This window comes from Mauremys mutica, chromosome 1 (assembly GCF_020497125.1).
Source record: "Mauremys mutica isolate MM-2020 ecotype Southern chromosome 1, ASM2049712v1, whole genome shotgun sequence".
NCBI classification, from domain to species: Eukaryota; Metazoa; Chordata; order Testudines; family Geoemydidae; genus Mauremys; species Mauremys mutica.
Genome location: NC_059072.1, coordinates 124,668,154 through 124,690,852, shown reverse-complemented (window position 1 = coordinate 124,690,852; position 22,699 = coordinate 124,668,154). Strand labels below are relative to the sequence as shown.

The 22,699-nt window shown below is 39.3% G+C and overlaps 1 protein-coding gene across 8 annotated transcripts in view; it reads left to right on the top strand.

Annotated features, from left to right (window-relative positions):
* SCUBE1 (signal peptide, CUB domain and EGF like domain containing 1) overlaps nucleotides 1-22,699 on the top strand; it is a 328,071-nt gene that overhangs the window by 284,197 nt on the left and 21,175 nt on the right. For all 8 annotated transcript variants that reach the window (XM_045000217.1, XM_045000209.1, XM_045000200.1 and 5 more), the window contains 7 exons: nucleotides 406-522; nucleotides 3,904-4,062; nucleotides 5,229-5,432; nucleotides 6,535-6,696; nucleotides 15,505-15,672; nucleotides 16,590-16,751; nucleotides 21,897-22,094. In XM_045000217.1, the coding sequence (XP_044856152.1) occupies nucleotides 406-522; nucleotides 3,904-4,062; nucleotides 5,229-5,432; nucleotides 6,535-6,696; nucleotides 15,505-15,672; nucleotides 16,590-16,751; nucleotides 21,897-22,094 (1,170 nt within the window). The remainder of the gene's footprint in view (nucleotides 1-405; nucleotides 523-3,903; nucleotides 4,063-5,228; nucleotides 5,433-6,534; nucleotides 6,697-15,504; nucleotides 15,673-16,589; nucleotides 16,752-21,896; nucleotides 22,095-22,699) is intronic.

Genomic DNA, 22,699 nt, shown 5'->3' with positions numbered 1-22,699 from the left:
AGAGATAGAAAAATTATAGCAGTTGGTTTTATTAATGCAGCCAAACACCACTAAGACTGCACAGGCAAGCTCGCAAGGAAGAATGCCAGTTCAGTTGGTTTCTTCAGATCTCTGCCCACCCGCTGAATATCAGGGTATAATCACACTCACTGAACAAACTCTCATTGGCTGATGAGAGTCTGTAGACCTGAGACTATTCTCATCTGTTTGTGAGAAAAGTAGTCATATGGAAATTAATTCAAGAGTCACATATAGAATGTACACAAGGTAAAGAAAGAGTTATAGATTCATCTAGTCCTGTCTCTCCTTTATGTTACAAGGAGACTACAGCTTCATTTTAAAAATAGGTGCCAGGGCCCTTTAAGACTACATTAAGAATTATAACTTTTAATTTTATTTCAACAGATTCATTAGCCCCACCGATCAAGCAGAAAGCTCGCTTTAAAATTAAAGATGCAAAGTGCCATTTACGGCCTCGCAGCAAAGAAAAGATTAAAGACATTGGGAAGCAAGCTATTATAGGTATGTCATTTCTCATAACACGTGAGCAGAGAGTCAGCAATGGTTCTTTTAGTTTGTTTTGATAACTTGTGATTATTGTGCAGATGGAGAAAGTTATGGTTTACAAATTTGGACCTTAATTAGGTTCAGGCCAGGATTCAGATTCAAACTGAATTTGGGCTAGGTTTTAGTTTTGACAGTGCTGAAAACTTAGAGTTGTTTTTGCCAGGTATTGGCCCCAAATGGCAGAAATCTCATGAATTCAGGTGGTCTTGCTAAATTTCTAGCATCGTCATTGGTAGAATTCCCATGAGATGGATAGCTACTGGCCAAGGGAAAGTGGAATGACACCATGTCAGCTAAATTTGTTTTTGTTTCCTAGAATTAGATTTCTAAAAGAAAATTTATGATAGCAAGACATATTATTATTACTAATTTTATTTTATTATGCTAAGATTGGGGTCTCATTGTGCTGGGGGCTGTACCTAAACAGCAGAGACACCAGCTGCGCAGGAAATCTATAATCTAAATCTAATATACCAGGGATTCTCAAACTGGGGGTCAGGACCCCTCAGGGGGTCGCGAGGTTATTACATGGCGGGGGTCGTGAGCTGTCAGCCTCCATCCCAGACTCCACTTTGCATTCAGCATTTATAATGGTGTTATATATATTTAAAAGTGTTTTTAATTTATAAGGGGAGGTCGCACTCAGAGGCTTGCTATGTGAAAGGGGTCACCAGCACAAAAGCTTGAGAATCACTGTAATATACCATGCAGTCTTCAGTTTGCTTCCCTTATACTGGAACATTAGGCTATGGTATTACAAAAAAGATCAAGAAAGTGGAGTGAGTTAGACATAATTTCTAATTTTAGCCAAATCAGAAATGAAGTCCCAGCATTTGATTTTTACAAATCTTGATATGAGTATAAATATTTTCATGAATTCTTTAAAGATTTTCTTTCTTTTGATTTAAACATTCCCATGTAGTAACTGCAACCTCAGTAGAGTGGGATTGTTATCTGATTGTGTCTATAGGACCAAGAAAGAGAAGCTGACTAAATACAAAAGTGAGATTGACCGTTCTAGACTGAGTGCCCAAATAGAGTGAAGGACAAAAAGTAAATAAACAACATAAACAGTGTAATGGAAAGTAGATTGTGAAAACTGTTGTTTCCACTTTAATAATCTAGGCTGTTATTAGGAACACAGAAAAGGTTCACCCTGAGCATCCCTTTCAAAGTTGAACAGAAAAGAGAGATTTTAAGTGATAAAAATCTAACCATTTTTAATTACACATTCCATGGCATGTCTTTGAGATGTCAAAATAGAGGCATTTGCCTTGCACAAACTAGATATCATAGAATATCAGGGCTGGAAGGGACCTCAGGAGGTCATCTAGTCCAATTGCCTGCTTAAAGCAGGACTAATCCCCACACAGATTTTTGGCCCCCTCAAGGATTGAATTCACAACCCTAGATTTAGCAGGCCAATGCTCAAACCACTGAGCTACCCCTCCTCTCTCCTGCCATACTTATCAATTGAGGTCCTAGTTTGGAATGCTTTTGCAACAGACAGACCTGGGACTTTACCTGCACATCAATTACAGGCTTCTGGTTTGAGGTTTTTGTAGATTTCCCTGAGTAGATTATAGCAAATTAATTTTAAAGATATGTTAGGTTTTTTTCTTTTCTTTTTTCCTCTTGGTGTCACTGCAGAGCAGAGTTAAGGCTGTTTGGGTGTCCTAATTGTGTATTTCCATACCGTACTGTTAAATTTAAAAGAAGTCCAAATATGTTAATTCTGAAATTCCTGGGTTTATAATGCTTAGTTTTGGTATAATTACAACATCCCAGTAATGTATTTTACTCTAATTTACTGAGCAGTACTCTCAATCTTAATTCCCGATTAACATAGATTTGTCTGGAAATTTCCTTATTTAAAAAAAATCATACATGAACACTAAATAGAAACAATAGAATATTATAATAGGATTTGAAGATTGTTTTTCATTTAATTTAATCATTTATCTTAACCTACAATGTAACTATTCTCCTCTCTCTAATTTTCAAAGCACCAGTAAAATAATTATCTTATTGCTTAAAGTGCTATCTTGTCATCATGGTTGTTTTCTTTCTATAACATTTGGCTATCAAAACCATTTTGAAAGTCTCAGAAATTCTTTTTCAGCCCATATTGTAAGTCTATTTTATTGGCTGTATTTGCTTTATACTTTGCTAGCTATTTGCCTTGTATCTGTAATTTCATCTGATTTGAATGAATGCTACCAATTGTATGATTACACAGTAAGATTATATAATATAATACTATAGCCAAAACAAAATACTTTTGGTGGCTTTGGTGTTGTAGAGTTGTGCACTACAGCACTGGAAAGGCCACTGTGGCACTGATGCCTTGTCTACACTACCACGGTAAATCGATCTAAGCTATGCTACTTCAGTTACATGAATAACATTACTGAAGTCGACAAAGCTACATCCACTTACCGCGGTGCCACGCAATGTCGACGGGAGATGCTCTCCCACTGACTTACCTTACTCTTCTAGGGAAGGTGGAGTACAGAAATCGAGAGGAGTGCGCTCTCTCATCGATTGAGCACGTCTTCACCAGACCCACTAAATCGATGCTGCTATATCAATTGCAGCAGCACCAGTTTAGCTCCATAGTGAAGACATACCCTCAGTTATTAAAAGCCAGGTGGATATCCCCGAAATCTCTGTACAGGCACATGAATGCTTATCTAGTAGTCTCCTAACTGAGATAACTCCCTTCCGCCTCAGTAGCTCTGTGTTTTTAAATAGTCTTTTCAATTTTCCTAGGCCATATACACCAAACTTAAAACCTTCTAAAATATATTTTTAGCCTTCCACTCAACGGAATTTTGAAAAACATTGTTGCCTAATGGCTATCACAATATAAATGTTGCCTAGTGGCTAGAACACAAGTGTGAAGCCATACTTCTACATTTGGTCTTTGCTCTTCCTCTCTCTTGTAATGTGACATTATGCAAGTGAACACTCTGATTTAATTTAATCATCAATAAACTAAGCGTAAAACATTGACTTTTATCTAATGTTTGAAAAGAGCTTCCATATCCTTAGACATAGTATGTGGAAAATATTTATTATCATTATTAAAGACACAAACAGTATCAACACACAGCTAAGCATTGCCATTCTGTCTGTGCTGTATGGGCTTCTTTTCCTGCCCTCACTTACAAAAAGCAAAAATTGCACAAATAAGGGTATGTCTAACAATGCATGTGGAATGTTACAAAATCTGCCAGAGCATTAATGTTAACCCAGCTGAAATATCACACACCAGCTTGTCACTTGCTACCTTGCTACTTGATTTCTCTTCCATGTCACTTCTGTTATGCAAAGGAGGTCAATTCCCTTGTACAGACAACTGCCAGGTGACCTTTGTGAACCTCAAGTGTGATTCCTCCAAGAAAAAACGTCGGGGCCGCAAGTCACCATCGAAAGAAGTGTCCCATATCACTGCTGAATTCGAAGTGGAGATGAAGTCTGAGGAAGTCTCAGGTGTGTAGAAGATCTTTTCTGGAGTTCTGTGGGGAAATCGTATAGCAGTGCCTCACTGTGGTCGACAATTGCCAGTATCTCTCTGCTGCTGTTTCACCAGGCCTGTCTACAAAGCACATTACCTAAACCATAATGGAACAGCCCATCCCCACTCAGAACTTCCATTGACTTCAGTGGAAGTTCTGCTGTCAGGATGACTAGGATGCAGCATGAAATTCAGCTAATAGCTGCAGATGGGCCAAAAGATCGGATCTGAAGCCAAACTTCTACTAAGTTCAGAGGTATTTAGATCTTGGGATTTGATTTGGACTCATCTCTACTAATAAGAGATACATTAATTGATACAGGATTGGCTCATTGCTGCTTCCTTTTAGGACATGTCTCACACCATCGGCCACAAAGACATCTCCTAGAATATAGATTGCTGAACGCCAGTCTAAAAATCAAACATGTTTTATCATGCATTTCAACATACTTACATTTTGGCATGTGGAGAAGATTCAGGATTGGGCAGAATTGTTTAGGGCTCTCCAGGTTATAGCATTAGGGTATAAAATCAAATAGAAATTTATGCTATCATAAATATTTCAATATTTAAGAGTGTTGTTAAACTATGGAATAACATTTCCAAACTATGGAATAACATTTCCAAATTGAGTCTTTTAGAAGTGAACTGGATTAAACCCTTGGAAATACATTGTGGAGGACAATTACTAATACCTCTAGGAATCCACATAGCAATAGTCACTGCCACAACCCATAACAGTGCAGGTTATGCTCACTTGATGCCAGCTTAGCTCTGCCAGTTGATGTGATGTGTTTACTATATCCCTGTCTATAGACAGTCAATAGAACCAACCTTGAAGCTTTTTATGCTGGGATTGAGACAAAATCAGAGCTCTATGTGCAGTTATGGATAGGAAAGTTTAGTTTGCAAGAGCACAGAGTGCTTGACTGTCCCTTGCAGACGGCCTAAAGTCAACCCAGCCAGTCAGCCAGCCGATGCTAGCATTTAAAAAAAGAAATACAATTTCTTTGCCACTTGCTACATAAAAAGAAGTGGACGAAGTACCAGAGAATTTTGCTGGTTGAGAATTTTTTACTAAGCAACTCCGCTTAAACATGAATCTCAATTGCTTCTAGTTTTCTTCTTATTTCCCACCTAGACACCTGTAACCTTGACTGTGTGCGGAAAAGGATGGAGCAGAAGCTGCAAACTGCAATCAAAACGTTGAGAAAATCTATTAACAAACAGCAATTTTACATTCAGTTTTCTGGGACAGAGTACGAAGTGGCTCATAAGCCAGCTAAGGCTACTGAAGGACATGAAGCATGCAGTACAGGGCAAGTGCTGCAGGATGGAAAATGTGGTAAGTCCCAGAAAAATTGGAGTTACATTCTGACCTACAGCACTCAAAAATAAAAACCCCTTAAAATTAACTGGTCAATAGTAAGCCATATAGTAAATGTGTTAGATACTTAGATAATCTAGAAAAACCAAAAACAGGTTAGCCTGGTCTAATTCTATGTGGAAAAAGATTTAACTGTTTTCCAAGTTGCCAGATTTTAGCCAGACGCTGGTGCTAACCCTTTTACTCTAGTTCTCAGCACTATATTCCTACTTCACCGATAATACAACTTTTTTTTCCTGCTAACCACACCACTATAATTACTGTGGGTCAAATTTTCAAAACCCACCTATACATTTTTCAGTGAAATTTTACACAGCCAGTTGTTTACATTCAAAAAGAATAGAATTTGCAAATGTGGATTTGATAGATGTTTGATTACCTGGTTCATACACGTACACACTGCAATTTAGAGGCTGGGTTGAAAATTTTAGCTATTATAGTCTAACAACCCTGAAGCTTTACCCCATAGACCTAATGCTATAAAATATTTAAGGAAATATCCTTTTTCAGTAGGAAAATGTGGATTAATGTATGTGTTTAGAATGGTTGCCAGTTAAACCATGTCACTGTCAGGAAGTATACAATATGAGATGGGATGCATTGCCTTTGGAGAAATCTTTGACATTGTTATGTCAACTGATCATGCCCTCAGAATGTAGATCTTGTATCTACAACTCCCATAAAACCACCACTTACATGTATCTACTATAAATGAAAAATTCACTTAATTCTCTATCCATTATGAAAGAGCATTTTGCTTTAAATACAACATAAATTTTTAAAACTGAGTTAACTCTTTTGGAAGCATATGTCTGATAAATGTTTAAATGCAGTAAAATATCATTTAATGGTTTAAACAATACAGGATGGATATTCAGCCGTTGTAAATTGACCTAGTTCCATTGACTGACCTAGTTCCATTGGCCCAAAATCTGCAAAGTGTCATTGGTAATGGTGGGGTGAATCAAAGAGTTCCATCTTCTATAAATGTTTGATATGAAGGCAAAGCTACATTATCAAAATGAAGGTCCTTAAGTAGATTCTGCTTTTCTTTCCTCAGTTACCTGCAGCCTGGGAACCTATTATAGTGGAGAACATAATCAGTGCCTTCCTTGCTCACCAGGAACATACCAAGACACAGAAGGTCAACTTACTTGTGAACCTTGCCCAAGTAACGACGGACAGGGAATAGCAGGCGCACGGAATGTGTCAGAATGTGGAGGCGAGTTTAGTTTGATTACAAAAGGAGTAGGTGCGACCCAATAACAAGCGAAGTGTGGAGGCTAAAAGTGGGGAAAGCCTTCCACAATTCTGCCTTGGAAAGCGAACAGAAAAGAACTCTATGCACTTAAACATAATACCAAAAAATCTTTTAGTTTGTTTCAGTTGTTCAGACATGAGCATTGCTATCAAGTAGAAGTGATCTGGAACTGCATTTTGGGAGTAGTAGGCAAATGAGCAGACCAAGCAGAGCACTTTGCTTCTGGTCAGGCATGCAACTCTGGAGGTATCTTCCCCTCTCAGGGCCCACTGACATAGTACATTATGAGCCAAAGGGATGGGTTACATTGGGCTGGGATAAGTAAACAGCATGATAATACTGATGAAATCCTTTGGGGGGTGAAGTCCGAGCTGTGGTTCCTCTGTGTCATCAACAGTAATCATATCCCAGAGAAATACACACTGCAGTGATCTGTGCACTGCACTCAGCGTGAAGAACTGATGAGTTCTAATCCTGTTTGTTCTTCTCTGTGATCTTTGGCGAGTAACAACATCCCTAGCTGAGATTCCCCCATCTGTAAAACTGGGAATGATCATATTCACTTCTTTCAAAGGATGTTGAGAAGTTTAACTGGCTAATGTTTGTAAAGAGCTTTAAATATTCTAGTGTTTTCAAAGACAAATGTAAACCATTTTCTCTACCTTATTTCGTTATGGATGAGCACAATGTACATAAGAACATTATAATGGCCATAGTGGGTCAGACCAAAGGTCCATCTAGCCCAGTATCCTGTCTTTTGTATCCATCTCCTGTTGCCCATTCCCAGCTTCTGGCAAACAAAGGCTAGGGACACCATCCCTGCCCGTGCTGGTGTATAGCCATTGAAGGACCTATCCTCCATGAACTTATCTAGTTCTTTTTTGAACCCTGTTATAATCTTGGCGTTCACAACATTCTCTGGCAAGGGGTTCCACAGGTTGGCTTTGTGCACTGTGTGAAAAAAATACTTCCTTTTGTTTGTTTTAAACCTGCTGCCTATTAATTTTATTTGGGTGACCCCTAGTTCTTGTGTTATAATAAGGAGTAAATAACACATCCTTTTTTACTTTCTCCACACCAGCCATGATTTTATAGATCTCTATTATATCTCCCCTTGGTCATCTCTTTTCCAGGCTGAAAAGTCCCAGTTTTATTAATCTCTCTTCATATGGCAGCCATTCCATGCCCCTAATCATTTTTGTTGCCCTTTTCTGAACCTTTTCCAACTTCAATATATCTTTTTTGAGATGGGGCGACCACATCTGCACGATGTATTCAAGATGTGGGCGTACCAGGGATTTATATAGAGGCAATATGATATTTTCTGTCTTATTATCTATCCCTTTCTTAATGATTCCCAACATTCTGTTCAGTTTTTTTGTCTGCTGCTGCACACTGAGTGGATGTTTTCAGAGAACTACCCACGACTCCAAGATCTCTTTCTTGAGTGGTAACAGCTAATTTAGACCCCATCATTTTATATGTAAAGTTGGGATTATGTTTTCCAATGTGCATTACTTTGCATTTATCAGCATTGAATTTCATCTGCCATTTTGTTGCCCAGTCACCCGGTTTTGTGAGATCCTTTTGTAGCTCTTCGCAGTCTGCTTGGGACTTAACTATTTTGAGTAGTTTTGTATCATCTGCAAATTTTGCCACCTCACTGTTTACCCCTTTTTCCAGATTATTTATGAATATGTTGAATAGGAATGGTCCCAGTACAGACCCCTGGGGGACACCACTATTTACCTCTCTCCATTCTGAAAACCGACCATTTATTCCTACCCTTTGTTTCCTATCTTTTAACCAGTTACCAACCCATGAGAGGACCTTCCCTCTTATCTCATGACAGCTTACTTTGCTTAAGAGCCTTTGGTGAAGGACCTTGTCAAAGGCTTTCTGAAAATCTAAGTACACTATATCCACTGGATTCCCCCTTGTCCACATGCTTGTTGGCCCCCCCCCTCAAAGAATTCTAGTAGATTGATGAGGCATGATTTTCCTTTACAAAAACCATGTTGACTCTTCCCCAACAAATTATGTTCATCTATGTGTCTGACAATTTTATTCTTTACTATAGTTTCAACCAGTTCGCCCGGTACTGAAGTCAGGTTTACCAGCCTCTAATTGCCAGGATCACCTTTGGAACCCTTTTTTTAAAAATTTGCATTATATTAGCTATCCTCCAGTCATTTGCTACAGAAGCTGATTTAAATGATAAGTTACAAACTACAGTTAGTAGTTGTACAATTTCACATTCGAGTTCCTTCAGAACTCTTGGGTGAATACCATCTGGTCCTGGTGACTTATTATTGTTTAGTTTATCAATTTGTTCCAAAACCTCCTCTAATGACACCTCAATCTGGGACAGTTCCTCTGATTTGTCACCTAAAAAGAATGGCTCAGGTTTGGGAATCTCCCTCACATCCTCAGCCGTGAAGACCGATGCAAAGAATTCATTTAGTTTCTCTGCAATGGCCTTATCATCCTTGAGTGCTCCTTTAGCATCTTGATCATCCAGTGGCCCCACTAGTTGTTTAGCAGGCTTCCTGCTTCTGATGTACTTAAAAAAAAATTGCTATTACTTTTTGAGTCTGTGGCTTGCTGTTCTTCAAATTCTTTTTTGGGCTTCCTAATTATACCTTTACCCTTCATTTGCCAGAGTTTATGCTCCTTTCTATTTTCCTCACTAGGATTTAACTTCCACTTTTTAACTCCCCATGACTACTTCACCTTTCTCAGCCGCCTGCCAGACTCCCCAGTCCAGGGAGTCCAGACTCCCCAGTCCAAGGACTTACTCTCTCCCTGGATCTCCTCCTTGTCCATGGCCAACTCCTTTTTCCTCTGTGCAGTGACTGCAGACCTCCTCCCTCAGGGACGGCCCACAACATTTTGGCACTTGAGGCAGAGAGCTCAAATGACACCTCCATGCCCCCTCGTTTGGGCCAAAACTTTGAAAGGTCTAAATTCTGCCTTCTTCCTGTTCTACTCTTCTACTGCTCTGCTACCTACCCCAGTAAAGGAGAACTAACAATTTAAAATGCCTTGTTCAAAAAATTTAAGTAACTTTCAAATGCCTGAACAGCAAATGTAACTTTTCTTGTCTGCATAGTAAACACTGGCATTTTTATCTGTTTGAATAATCAAAGTGGTGCTTTCTGTGCCTTCTTGTACTCCTGGAATATAGCATCAAACTCAGCCATGAGCGCCACAATTTTAAGGAAGTTTCCATTGTTTGGCACATAGAGCTGATCTGAAAGTGCCACGCAGTGCTAGGTTTTGGGTAACAAGCATTCTCACAATGGCAATGAGCCTTTTCAGAACGTTTTGCCAGTAAAGAGACTCTGATGCAATCTTCTCTTGATGCTGATCGTCTATGGTGGCCTTTAACCATAGTCTCATCTCAAGCTCTTTCCACCTATGAAATACTCTCTGGTGATTTGCTGCCTTCTCATGGCATGCCAGATTTCTAGCCAGATTTTTCCAGTCCTTTGTTCCTGTAGAAGCCAATGTGGCTGGAACATTAGACTGGAAGAGTTTGCAACAAACAGTATGCAGCATTCTGGGTTTTTGAGTACATAAGCCATGGCCTCTCCACTTTGTCACCATTGGGGATTTCATGCCAGTAATGTGTTGGATGGAAACTTCTATTTTCATTTTCTTTGGGGAACATGACGTTTTTCACTTGCTGTGGCCCATGCAGTACAAGGAAGTCCCTTAGGCTACTGCTTAAGTGGGTCCACAGTCCTGGATCATCTAGACTTAAGGAACTAAACTCAGCAGCAGCTGTTTCTTGCGCCTCCACCACACTCTTCTCTGATCTACACTTTTCTTTAGGAATGTGCATGGTTACATTCATTTGAGATGGAGATATGGATGCTGCAGTAGCTCCCAGGTCACCTGCACTCTGACTAACTGGAAGATCAGGCATCTCCTCACTTACATCCTCACTGGGGCTGGATGAACATTTGTGTCTATGTATCTCAGGAGGGCTCCTTCCTGCTTAGATAGAAAAGCTTCCTTTGCTTTCTTTCTTTTTCTGAATGCTGCCCCAGAGGGGCGTTTTCTTCTTTCACTCATGACTGCTGTTCTGTGCCAGCTATAGTGGCTCTCAACACTCAATTGAAGGGGACAAATAAGCAGGCTGGTAGCAGGGCCTGAATGAGGGAAGATATCAGTGTCTTAAGGGCCTAACTGGCTGCTACTACTTCAGTTGACTGCCTGTTCTCCTCAAGTGGGTTCAGGGAAACAGCAGGAAACACGACTCCCTGAGAAGCTGGTGCTAATCAGTCCAGGCTGCTGCAGGTGCTAGAGAGGTACATAAGAGGCTCCTCCTCTCTCTCCCTGCAGTTCCTGCTGCTTTCTGTTATTCCCTCTCACCTTTTCTCCTGCCTGCCTGTTATGTCTCTTGTGCCCTCCTTTCTCCAGCACAGCACTCCACCATCTCTGTGCATCTAGAGCAGAGAGAATACATATACACCAGCAGCAGACACAATTTTCTACACTCTGGGTGCTGGTGGCACCCCCCCACACACACCCACAGTCTGGAACCTGACGTGGCCACTTCAGTTCACCTCATGGTAAGGCCTCCCTGCAGTCTCTTTCTGCTTTCACTTTCTGTCTTATAATCCTATCCCCACTCCTTCCCCAGCTGGGCTTCATCTGCCATTAGGCTTTATCAATCCCTGGCTTCCCTCCAGGTCAACATATAAAGTTAATGGTCCCTTATTGTTACCCGCATAGTCTAGGGCACTCACCCTTACCCTGTTCCTAGGGCTCAAGACATAACCTGATTAATTTAGGTACCCACCCTTAACTCATTTCTCGGGCTCCATGCATAACCTTCTGTGAGCTTACAGGACCTTTTACCAGTCAAAGAGCCTTACATAGTAATATCCTTAACCTCTATTTATTAACAGTTACCAAAACAGAATGCACACGCTAAGCATACAATGCTCACCAGTCCCAATAAGGCAGACAAACTCTTCCTGGTGGCCAGTCAGGATCAGATCGGCCGGGGACTCCAGCTTCTGCACGATACAGTTGGCAGGGTGTTGAGGTCTGGCAGCTCTGATCTTGAGCTGCGTCCTGGAGTTGGTTCCAAAGAACTTCCTTTTGAACCCCTGTTTATATACTGAAAGTTGAGTCCTCCTTAGCTGTAACGTAACCAATCATTTTACTAAAGTGTTACAAAATAATTCTTTGACCAATCCTCACATATTGAAAAACAATTCTTTAACCAATCATACCCCACCACCTTAGCTGATTTAAATCTTGCAAAATTACTTATGCAAAAGACAGGAACAGTAAAAGAACCAGGCAGAAACCATACAGATATACAATAGAGAAGTAGGGACCATAAAGGTGAAACAATGAAGAAGTAGAGATTTCACAACAGATTTCACAACCACAACTGTTGATAAATGATTCTTTGCCAAACAGAATGCTATCAAACAACATTTTCTTTAAACATCTTAAGATCTGTTTCTTTATCTGGTGGTGGTGGTGGGTACTATTAGTACAGGAGCACCTTCTCAACAGCCTGATATTTCATTGTTTTAATGTAATGGAAGAAAAAGGCCTCAGACCTTACATTACTGGCCTACGTTAACCTGCTATGGGCTTATGTTGGGTAGACAACCTGTCATACTATCTAATTTATTTGATTTTGGAAACTTATTATTTTAATTTGTATTCATGTTATTTGCTTCATAGGTCACTACAGTAAACATGCATTGATATCTGAGACTCTGCAGTTTTTCCTTATACTAAGGAATAACTATGGTAGCTCATATCAAACAGTGTGGCAACTGTAGATAAGTGTTGACTTTTGGCTGGTAATCACTAGATGAATTAATTGAACAACTCAAAAAATAGTGAAATACCTACAGGTTTTCAACAATGTAGACTTTTATTTCTGCCAAATTGAAATTAAAATAGATTGTGGATAAAATAAAACTTACATTTACATAGGTTGTTCCTTCCTACACTGGATACATCAACAGTAGATCTTGCTGGAGGACAGCAGTTCCATTTTGCTACAGTTTTTGAGGGTTTACAATTTTTGATCCACATTGAAATTAAAACAAAGCCCTTCAAGCATTTTCATTAAATGGAACTGTGTTAAAGTATTTGTTTTCTGGTTGTAAAGGTCAGGTTCCCGATTCTTTTCCCCGCTCTCCTCTCTCTAGAAGTGGCCGGAGAGTCCCATCAAAAACTTTGTCAAAATCAATACATGTCCCCAATGGTTTGTCTTTGATGAAACAGCATATTTCAATGAAACCATGTTTCTCTGAAAATGTATTGGCCAGCTCTAATCAACAATACTTTTGTACATGGCTTCAGAAGCATTACTGTAGTAACTCATTAGCATGTGCTAAAATCCCCAACTCCCAGTCTTTACAATATAGGCATAAAAAGTATGCTAGAAGTTTTGGGTGAATATTGTGCCATAAAGCTATGTTAAAGTTGCAAGAAAGCAAGTGACTCCGAAGTTAAATTATAGTGCAGTTCACATAAATGCAATCCACTCTACTAAATGAGGAAATCTATTTAGGTGGGACATTTCCCAGGGAACTAATTTTAGCCTTATTTAAACACCAATGCCTGCTGCTTAACAACAATGGTAATTCCATGTGATTTGGAGGTGTGCTGGTGGCCGATTATTATGACGGATTTAATGATATGGCTACTTTACTGGCAATTTCAGCAGAGAAGCCAAGGACTGAATAGGCATGGAGACAGAATAGCTCTTTCACTCCTATAGCGTGTGTCTCCAGATCAGGTTTAGTGGCTGTGTCAAAAAGTTGGCACTACTGGTGTTCAGAATGTACCTCTTCTGTGTCTAAAAGAAAGACTCCTGGGCTGTCACTCCATCATGTTTCACAGGTACTGAATTTTCACACTAAGGGCCAGATCCTCTTCTCATTAAATCCAATGGACCTATGCCAATTTACATCAGCAGAGGATCTAGCCCCAAAATCATAAAAAGCAAAGCAAAATTGACTTCAGGCTAGCAGTATCACATCGTTTCTCAGAAACTGGTGGCACAATAATCCTCTTGTACAATTGCATTTCAGCCAGTGGTTGGAGGAGGGGAGGGACTCTAAGAGTGAAATCCTGGTCCCATTGAAGTCCATGGGAGTATCTCACTAACCTCTTAGAATTCTTTGAACGTGTCAGTAAAGTAGTGCATAAAGGAAAGAAGATTAACATAATTTATTTAGCCTTCCAATAGACTTTTGTAAGGGCCTGCACAAGAGGTTACTAAAGAAGTTAAGTATTCATAAAGTGAGAGACAAAATATTGTCCTGGATCAAAAGTTGGCTGGGAGAAAAGAGTAGGATTAAAAGGTCAATTTTCATCATGGGGCCTGGTTCCTCTAGGTTCCACACTAGCTCCTGTGATTAATATATCTATTAATGATTTGAGGTAGCAGAATTTTCAGATAACTTTAAATTATTAAGGTTAGCCAGGACCAGAGAGGAATGTGAGGAACTAGAGAGACCTGAACATGGTAGATGAATGGTCAATTAAATGTCAACTGAAATTCAGTGTCGATAAATGCAAAGTAATGCACACTGGAGGAAAAATTGAAACTACTCATACAGCTTACATGGACACATCATGATAGACGCTCATTAAAGACTTTATTCAATCTGCAGTCGTGATAAAAAAGCAAACAAGATGATAGGTTGCAGAAGGTACGGGATGGTGAATAATATAAAGAATATTGTAATTTATATAAATCAATGGCTCGACTTTAATACTGTTTATAGTATTGGTCACTGCATCTCAAAAAGGATGTTGCTGAAGCAGAAGAGCAACAACAATGATCAAGAGCATGGGGAAACTCTCATATGAAGAGAGATTGCAAAGACTGGGATTGTTTACCTTAGAAGGCAAATATGAGGGACATGATAAAATGTATGTAAAATAATGAGTAATATAGGAAGATATAGGTAGATGAGGAACTTCTGTTCTCCCTGTATCATAACATGAGTACAAGAGGACATTCAATGAAATTACAATGTGGACAATTCTAAATCAATAAAACAAAATACTTTCTCATACAACATGTCATTAAACTGTGTTTCCCAGGAAATCATTGGGGCCAAGAATGTAACAAGGTTAAAAAAGGGATTGGACATTTATATGGGTATCAAGAATATCCAGAATTGTTATAAACAAACTTTGTGAAAGGGATATTAAACTTCATGCTTCAGGGCTTTATCCAAATGCTAACTATTAAAGATCAGAGTGAGACCTAATGTAGGGTGCGGATTAGCTCACTTATGCCTAATGTGGGGTTTCTTACAGCTTCCTTTGAAGCATCATGGTGCTGGCCACTGTCAGAGATAGGATGCTGGGCTAGATGGACCTCAGGTTTGATCCAGTCTGGCAATTCCCATGTTCCTATTTGCCTTCGTTTCCCTATCTATCAAATGGAGATAAGAATGCTGGCCTACCTCACAGAGGTATTGTGAGGGTTAATTAATTTTGCTAAAGTACTATGAAATTCTCAGATGAAAGGTGCTTTAAAAGTGCAAAATACTATTATAATGATACCTTAATGGCATTATAGACCAAACAGAAATGTTGATAAACAAAGAAACTGGCATTGTTTTGAGCAAATTGTTTTTATAAAATTGGTAGGTTTAGTGTTATGTTTTTAAAGTTTTAGGAAGCACTGCTAAATAATGCTGACATTTTTATATTGTGCACACAGAGGTAGACTTAATAATCTAATTGACCATATTCAATTTCTAGGGCAGTGTTCTCCTGGGTATTTCTCTTCAGACGGCTTTAAACCTTGTAGTGTGTGCTCTCTTGGTACATATCAACCTGAGCCAGGCAGGACCCTTTGTTTTCCATGTGGCGGTGGGCTGGTGACAAAATATGAAGGCGCTGTTTCATTTCAGGACTGTGAAACAAAAGGTAAATTTCAGAGCTTTTCCCATTTTGTAAAATATATTGCTTAGTAATTTCTCTACTATTTCTCCTTTCACTTCGAAGTGCTGAAGAACTTGAAGACCTTCAGAAAAAGACAGGTCTGTGTTACTGAGTTAAACGGTCAGGAGATCTGCAAACCAGAAATAATCTGCTGACATTGCAAAGTCCTCAGCAGTCAACATAGTATTTTTTGGGATGCATGACATGCACATTCAGGGCCAGATCCTCAGCCAGTGCAAATCAGCCTAGCTGCACTGACTTCCATGGAGCTAGACTGATTTTTTTTTTTATCAGATGTGGATCTGACCCTCAAGTGTTACTTATTTTATTTTTATTTAAAGAATTTGAAAAACTATGCATGATACAGATGATATGAGATTAAACATTGATTATGAAAATGACAGAGAAATGATATATGTACAACATATACATGTTTGAAAACTTCCATGTAAATGGCACAATTGTGAGGCAGGAGTTTGTCTGACTATATACCTATATGCTTGCTCAATTGTATACTATGGCACTGTCTCACATCAGGTAATTAAAACCTCTCATCTGCAATTCCAAAAGGCATTTTTGTTGTTGCTGCAGACAGCTATTGGCTTTGGCTAGCTGTTTGTTATAAACTCAGGTATAAATGACCGATTTGTAAATCACTGTGTTTAAAGGCAATAAATGTTGTATATTTTACTTGATTAGTAAGAATTTAGCTTTAGTTCTTGGAACACGATTCCAATCAAAAGTCCATTGTAAAAGAAAAGTGCATTAAAACGATTTCTGTTTAACTGTCTGATAAATACTTTGGAGTATGGAAATTACTGATTATGTAAAGAGAGGAGGGAAGATGCCACTGTGGTTAAAATTGTTATTTTCTAAAAACAATGTACCTTCCTATTGTACAGTTCATTGTTCTCCTGGTCACTACTACAATTCCACAACACACAGATGTATTAGATGTCCTGTTGGAACCTACCAGCCTGAATTTGGTCAAAATTACTGCATTAGCTGCCCTGGGAATACAAGTACAGATTTTGATGGCTCTACTAATGTTACACACTGTAAAAGTAAGTTCCTCATATTTTCCTGTATGTTAGCAATGTGATTGAACAAAAACTCTGGATCTGAATAACCCAGATTTTGGATGTTCAGAATCTAGAGCTAGACCAGAATTTTGCAGCTTAACATTAGCAAATAATTCTACTCACCACCAGAATTGATGCTGAATATTTCCTATGGTAGAAAACAACATCAAAACACTGAAAACACAACCTGGAAAAGAAGCACTGAATGTATATAAAATATCTTTGTATCACTTTAATTTGGAATGGTACCGCTTACAATTTAACAATGTAGAGTTGGCATAAACTTTCCAGATCATGCAAGTTTTGCAGTGACTCATCCTGAGTCTCTATAGAGCTAAAATAATTGAAAATTGAGTTACTACCATTAATAGTTATGAAATACTGTGAGATAGTCACTCATTCATGAACTCATGTCACTGTTGCATGTTGCAAGTGCCAGATAATCTTTGACTACAGTGAAATCTGCATTGAGAATCTCCTACCATAGGCAACCCCGTATCTTAAATTACCACTTTAAAGTATCCTCAAGGAACCCACTACAATTTTATTTGACCTTTAGTTAAAGACCGTTTCTTCTAGGCAACCAGATTTTGCTGCTCCCTAATGTGTTTGTTTAAGATAGTTTCACTGTAATTATTAGATTACATACGTCTTCTAAACCAGTAGTTCTCAATCAGGGGTACACTTACCCTTGGGGGTACGCAGAGGTCTTCTGGGGGTACATCAAGTCATCTAGATATTTGCCTAGTTTTACAAAAGGCTACATAAAAAGCACTAGCGAAATCAGTACAAACTAAAATTTCATATCGACAATGACTTGTTTGTACTGCTCTATACACTGAAATGGAAGTACAATATTTATATTCCAATTGATTTATTTTATAATTATATGGTAAAAATGAGAAAGTCAGCAAGTTTTCAGCAGTAGTGTGCTGTGACACACTTGTATTTTTATGTCTGATTTTGTAAGCAAATGGTTTTTAAGTGAGGTGAAACTTGGGCTACGCAAGACAAATCAGACTCCTGAGAGGGTTACAGTAGTCTGGAAAGGTTGAGAACCACTGTTCTAAACTAAGCATTAGTTTATATGTCTATCATAAGCTTTCACTCTGATTATATAATGTGTTATCTTTGATGTCCTTAGTCATTTCAAATGTATTTAGAGTAAATTAGATATTTGCCGGAAACTGGGAATAGTATGACAACTGTAAAATAAAGTGATCCAATTAATTTTGCTCCCTGCATTGATCTCTCTTCCCCATCCACTTTCTGATCTTTATGTAGCATCTAGTTATTAAGCAAAATACTTAAATGCATGCCCAGCTTTAAACATAGGAGTAGCCCCATTAGGGACACTCTTAATAATTTACTGATCAGGATCTTAGGATCTGACTTCAATAGGAATTTAAAATGCTCAGTACATCTCAGGATCAGGCTATTACTTTGCATGTTGCTTTTTCCCCCTTGCCTTTTTCTCCAAAGAGGCAAACTCTGAGCTTGGGTAGCTAAAGAGACCATATGTCTGTTTTACTTTGACAGTCGCCATATTTCATATGGGGACACTTAAAATGTCCCAGTTTTTCATTTCATTGATTGGAATATTGGGTTATGTGTTTTGTTGTTTGTTGTTTTTTAATAAATACAAAATGTTTGTTCAGAACACTAAATTTCCGGCGGAAAAAATCCTCCATTCCAAGAAACAGGCACATCTTGCTATTGAGTTAAAAGCTGGTGATACCAACACCAGTACATGTATAAAAAAAAAAGTGGAGTTTTGTCTCTAATGTAAGTATCGTCTGACTCTAAAAATGTAACCACCAGAGTGTCCTACTTTTTAATTATGAAAATACAGTCACCTAATGGACAGCACATTTCCATCTGACATCAGTAGGACCCTGTGCATTCATCCAATGACCGAGTTTGGCCCGCATCATAATAATTAGCACACACACAGTACTTTTGATGTTAAAAGTACTATAAAAACTTTAACACACTCTTATGAACTTGCCGTGAGGTAGGTGAGTATTATTACACTTTACAGATAAGGAAGGTAAAGCAGGTTAGTGATTTGCCCAACCTCATAGAGAGGAGTCATTATCAGACTAGGGGTATGGAACAGCTGCCATAGGAGGAGAGATCAATAAAACTGGGACTTTTCAGCTTGGAAAAGAGATGAATAAGTGGGGTGGGATATGATAGAGGTCTATAAAATCATGACTGGTGTGGAGAAAGTAAATAAGGAAGTGTTATTTATTCTTTCTCATAACACAAGAGCTAGGGGCTACCAAATGAAATGAATAGGCAGCAGGTTTAAAAAAAACAAAAGGAAGTATTTTTTTCACACAATGCACAGTCAACCTGTGGAACTCCTTGCCAGAGGATGTTGTGAAGGCCAAGACTATAACATGGTTCAAAAAAGAACTCAATACATTCATGGAGGATAGGTCCATCAATGGCTATTAGCCAGGACGGGCAGGGATGATGTCCCTAGCCTCTGTTTGCCAGAAGTTGGGAATGGGCAACAGAGGATGGATCACTTGATGATTACTTGTTCTGTTCTTTCCCTCTGGAACACCTGGCATTGGCCACTGTCAGAAGACAGGATACTGGGCTAGATGGACCTTTGGTCTGACCCAGTATGGCCGTTTTTACGTTCTTATGACTTGGCACTAAAATGTACAGTTCCTGCCAACAGTGCTGATCTGGCCACGACTGCACTGGAGATGAGTGTCTTGAGACTGCAGCAACTGCTCTAGTCTGAGGGCATTTTGTGTTAATCTCTTGCCTTTAAGGGATGTGGTATAGAATAGATTTGTGCAGATCATGGCAACTGCAGCTGTATTTCCACGCAGTGATCCAGCAAAGGTACCCACTCTCAGCTTCTAGCTCCTCAGCTGCTGCCTCTCTTGGGCATAGATCCACATCAGCCTGGTAACTCTCCAGGTATTTCCAGACTGGAGAGTTACCTTGCCTACACTGTGTCATTCCCAGCACAGACCAGTTGCCCTAGACACCTGCTTCCCTTCTCTTCAGAGAGATGCATGAACAGTGCAATTGTTACAGAAATAAATTACCAAGCAGCTCTTTCTGAGCAAGCCTACTTTATTCTTAAGGTTAAAAGCATTACAGAGAAAACATATTTATAAAAAAGAGAGGAAGACCCTATATGCATGCTTATAAAGTTACCAGAGTTCATCCCAACCCTCACATGGGCTCTGGCAGGTGCAGTCTTTTAATACTCCACCCTAGTGGTTTCCTTGTGGTTATGTCAGAGCTTCAGCACAGAACAAGCATCCAGTCTTTTGAGGCCGCAGTAGGCCAAGTCCTTCCAGTCCTCCCCTAAGGACTGAACTCTCCATGGACCACCAGGGGTCATGTCCGTTTGCTGGAACAGGAAGAAGGCCCTGAGGCAGGTTAAACTCCAGGCTTTTATCCAAAAGTATTTTGTTTATTGATCCCTGGAGAATCCAGTCTGAGCTAATATATGCATACCTCTCCATGGGCAGTGGCTTGAAAGGGTTGATATTGGAGGAAGCACATTAGCATCCCCCTCCCTTTTAGAGAAGGCACATGCAATGCCACAATAATATAGAAAGGATGTAGAGAAACTATAAAGGATCCAGAGGTGAGCAACAAAGATGATCAAAGGGATGGAATGTAAGTCATATAAGCAGAGGCTAAAGGGGCTGGGAATGTTTAGTTTGGAAAAGAGGAGATTGAGGGGGGACATGATAGCAGTCTTCAAATACTTGCGAGACTGCTGTAAAAAAGATGGGGAAAAGTTGTTCTCTCTTGCCACAGAGGGCAGGACAAGAGGCAATGGGTTCAAACTACAGCACAGCAGATTTAGATTAAATCTCAGGACAAACTTCCTAACTGTAAGAACAGAAGGACAATTGAACAAACTGCCTAGGGCGGTTGTGGAAGCTCCTTCACTGGAGGTTTTCAAAAGGAGGCTGGATAACCATCTGTCTTGGATGGTTTAGATACAACAAATCCTGCATCTTGGCAGAGTGTTAGACTAGATGACCCTTGCGGTCCCTTATAACCCTATGATTCTATAAAACATACACAATTGCATTTGTAATACAATGTATCCAAAAGGTGCTAACCCTAGTTCAGTAAGGTTTAACGTAACTCAATAAAGTTTATCTTAATTCCATAAGGTTTGTTTTGGACTCTGTCCAGTGCATACTATGTGTTGTTTTGTTGCTGTTAAAGAGTATTTGTAACGAGTTAGGCCTTGTCTACACAAACAAGTTTAGAAACTGATGTAGTTAAATTGATGTAGCCCCCTTGTGTAGACACTTTTAAATCAGTTTAAAGAGTGCCATATATTGATCTAGCTTAAGTCAATTCCTTGATCACTTGATAGTGGTTGTCTACATGAAAAATAGTACCATTTTAATTAAAGCAGTCATTTGAATCAAGTTAGCCAACCTCACATAAAAGGCTGTGTGGTTCCTCTTAAATCAATGGCACCCAGACATATCAGTTTATTTTAAATTGGCTAGAAATAGATTTAAAATAAAAATGAGGCACTCTTAAACTAAAATGAGTGTATGTACGCAGAGCTTTGCACTGGTTCAACTAAGTCTGTTTTGAAATTCATCCAGAGCAAAATCTATATGTAGACACGGCCTCATTGAGCATTGGCCTGCTAAACCCAGGGTTATGAGTTCAATCCTTGAGGGGGCCATTTAGGGAACTGGAGCAAAAATCTGTCTGGGGATTGGTCTTGCTTTAAGCAGGGGGTTGGACTAGATGACCTTCTGAGATCCCTTCCAACCCTGATATTCAATGATTCTATGAAAGTGTTGTTAAGCCACTTTGGTGTCTACACAAAAGGACTGTGCCTATTTAACTACATCAGTGTCTACATTAACTTAATTAAATCAGTTCAACTTTCATGTGTAGAAAAAGTTTAAGATTTAGGTTTGCAAAACAAAGATCAACTGACTCAGAAGAGTCAATATTCTGTCAAAGGCTTTTCCCTGCAAGGAAAGTGCCAGCTACAGAATTTACACAGGTGTAAAGCCACGAGGAGGCGTTTGGATGTGTCTGTGGCAGATTCAAACAACTGAAAGATATTTCAAAGCACAAATGCTAACTTATGTTTCTTCACAGACCAGCACTGTGGAGGGGAACTTGGAGATTATACAGGCTATATCGAGTCTCCCAATTATCCTGGTGATTACCCAGCTAATGTTGAATGCATTTGGAATATAAATCCACCCCCGAAGAGGCGAATACTCATTGTGGTTCCTGAGATATTTCTTCCAATTGAAGATGAGTGTGGTGATGTTTTAGTAATGAGAAAAAGTGGTAAGTTGCCAGTCATGAGCCATTTAAATATTTACATCAAGGAGTCTGAGTGGAATGTCCAAATGGAATGGACAAATGTGCAAAAATGATTTTCCAGCGGCTCGGTCCGACATTATTTACAAGGGCTATTCAGTGAGCTGGAACAGCAAGTTGTGGCTAGTGCTAAAACAGAATACTTTAATAATAAAGTCAATGTGTTAATTATCATCAAAAAGTGTCTCGGATGAATCAGAAGGCACATAATATAGTCTTGTCTGGCCAGATCCTCAGGCAGTGTAAACTAGTGTAGATGCGTGGAAGTCACTGGAACTATGCCAATTTATAGCAGCTGAGGAGCTAGCCAATCATCTCTAAAATTATTCTCATAAGTTTCCAGTCCAAGTATCAGAGGGGTAGCCGTGTTAGTCTGGATCTGTAAAAGCAGCAAAGAGTCCTGTGGCACCTTATAGACTAACAGACGTACTGGAGCATGAGCTTTCGTGGGTGAATACCTGCCCCTGGAAATTTCCACTACATGCATCCGACGAAGTGGGTATTCACCCACGAAATCTCATGCTCCAGTACGTCTGTTAGTCTATAAGGTGCCACAGGACTCTTTGCTGCTT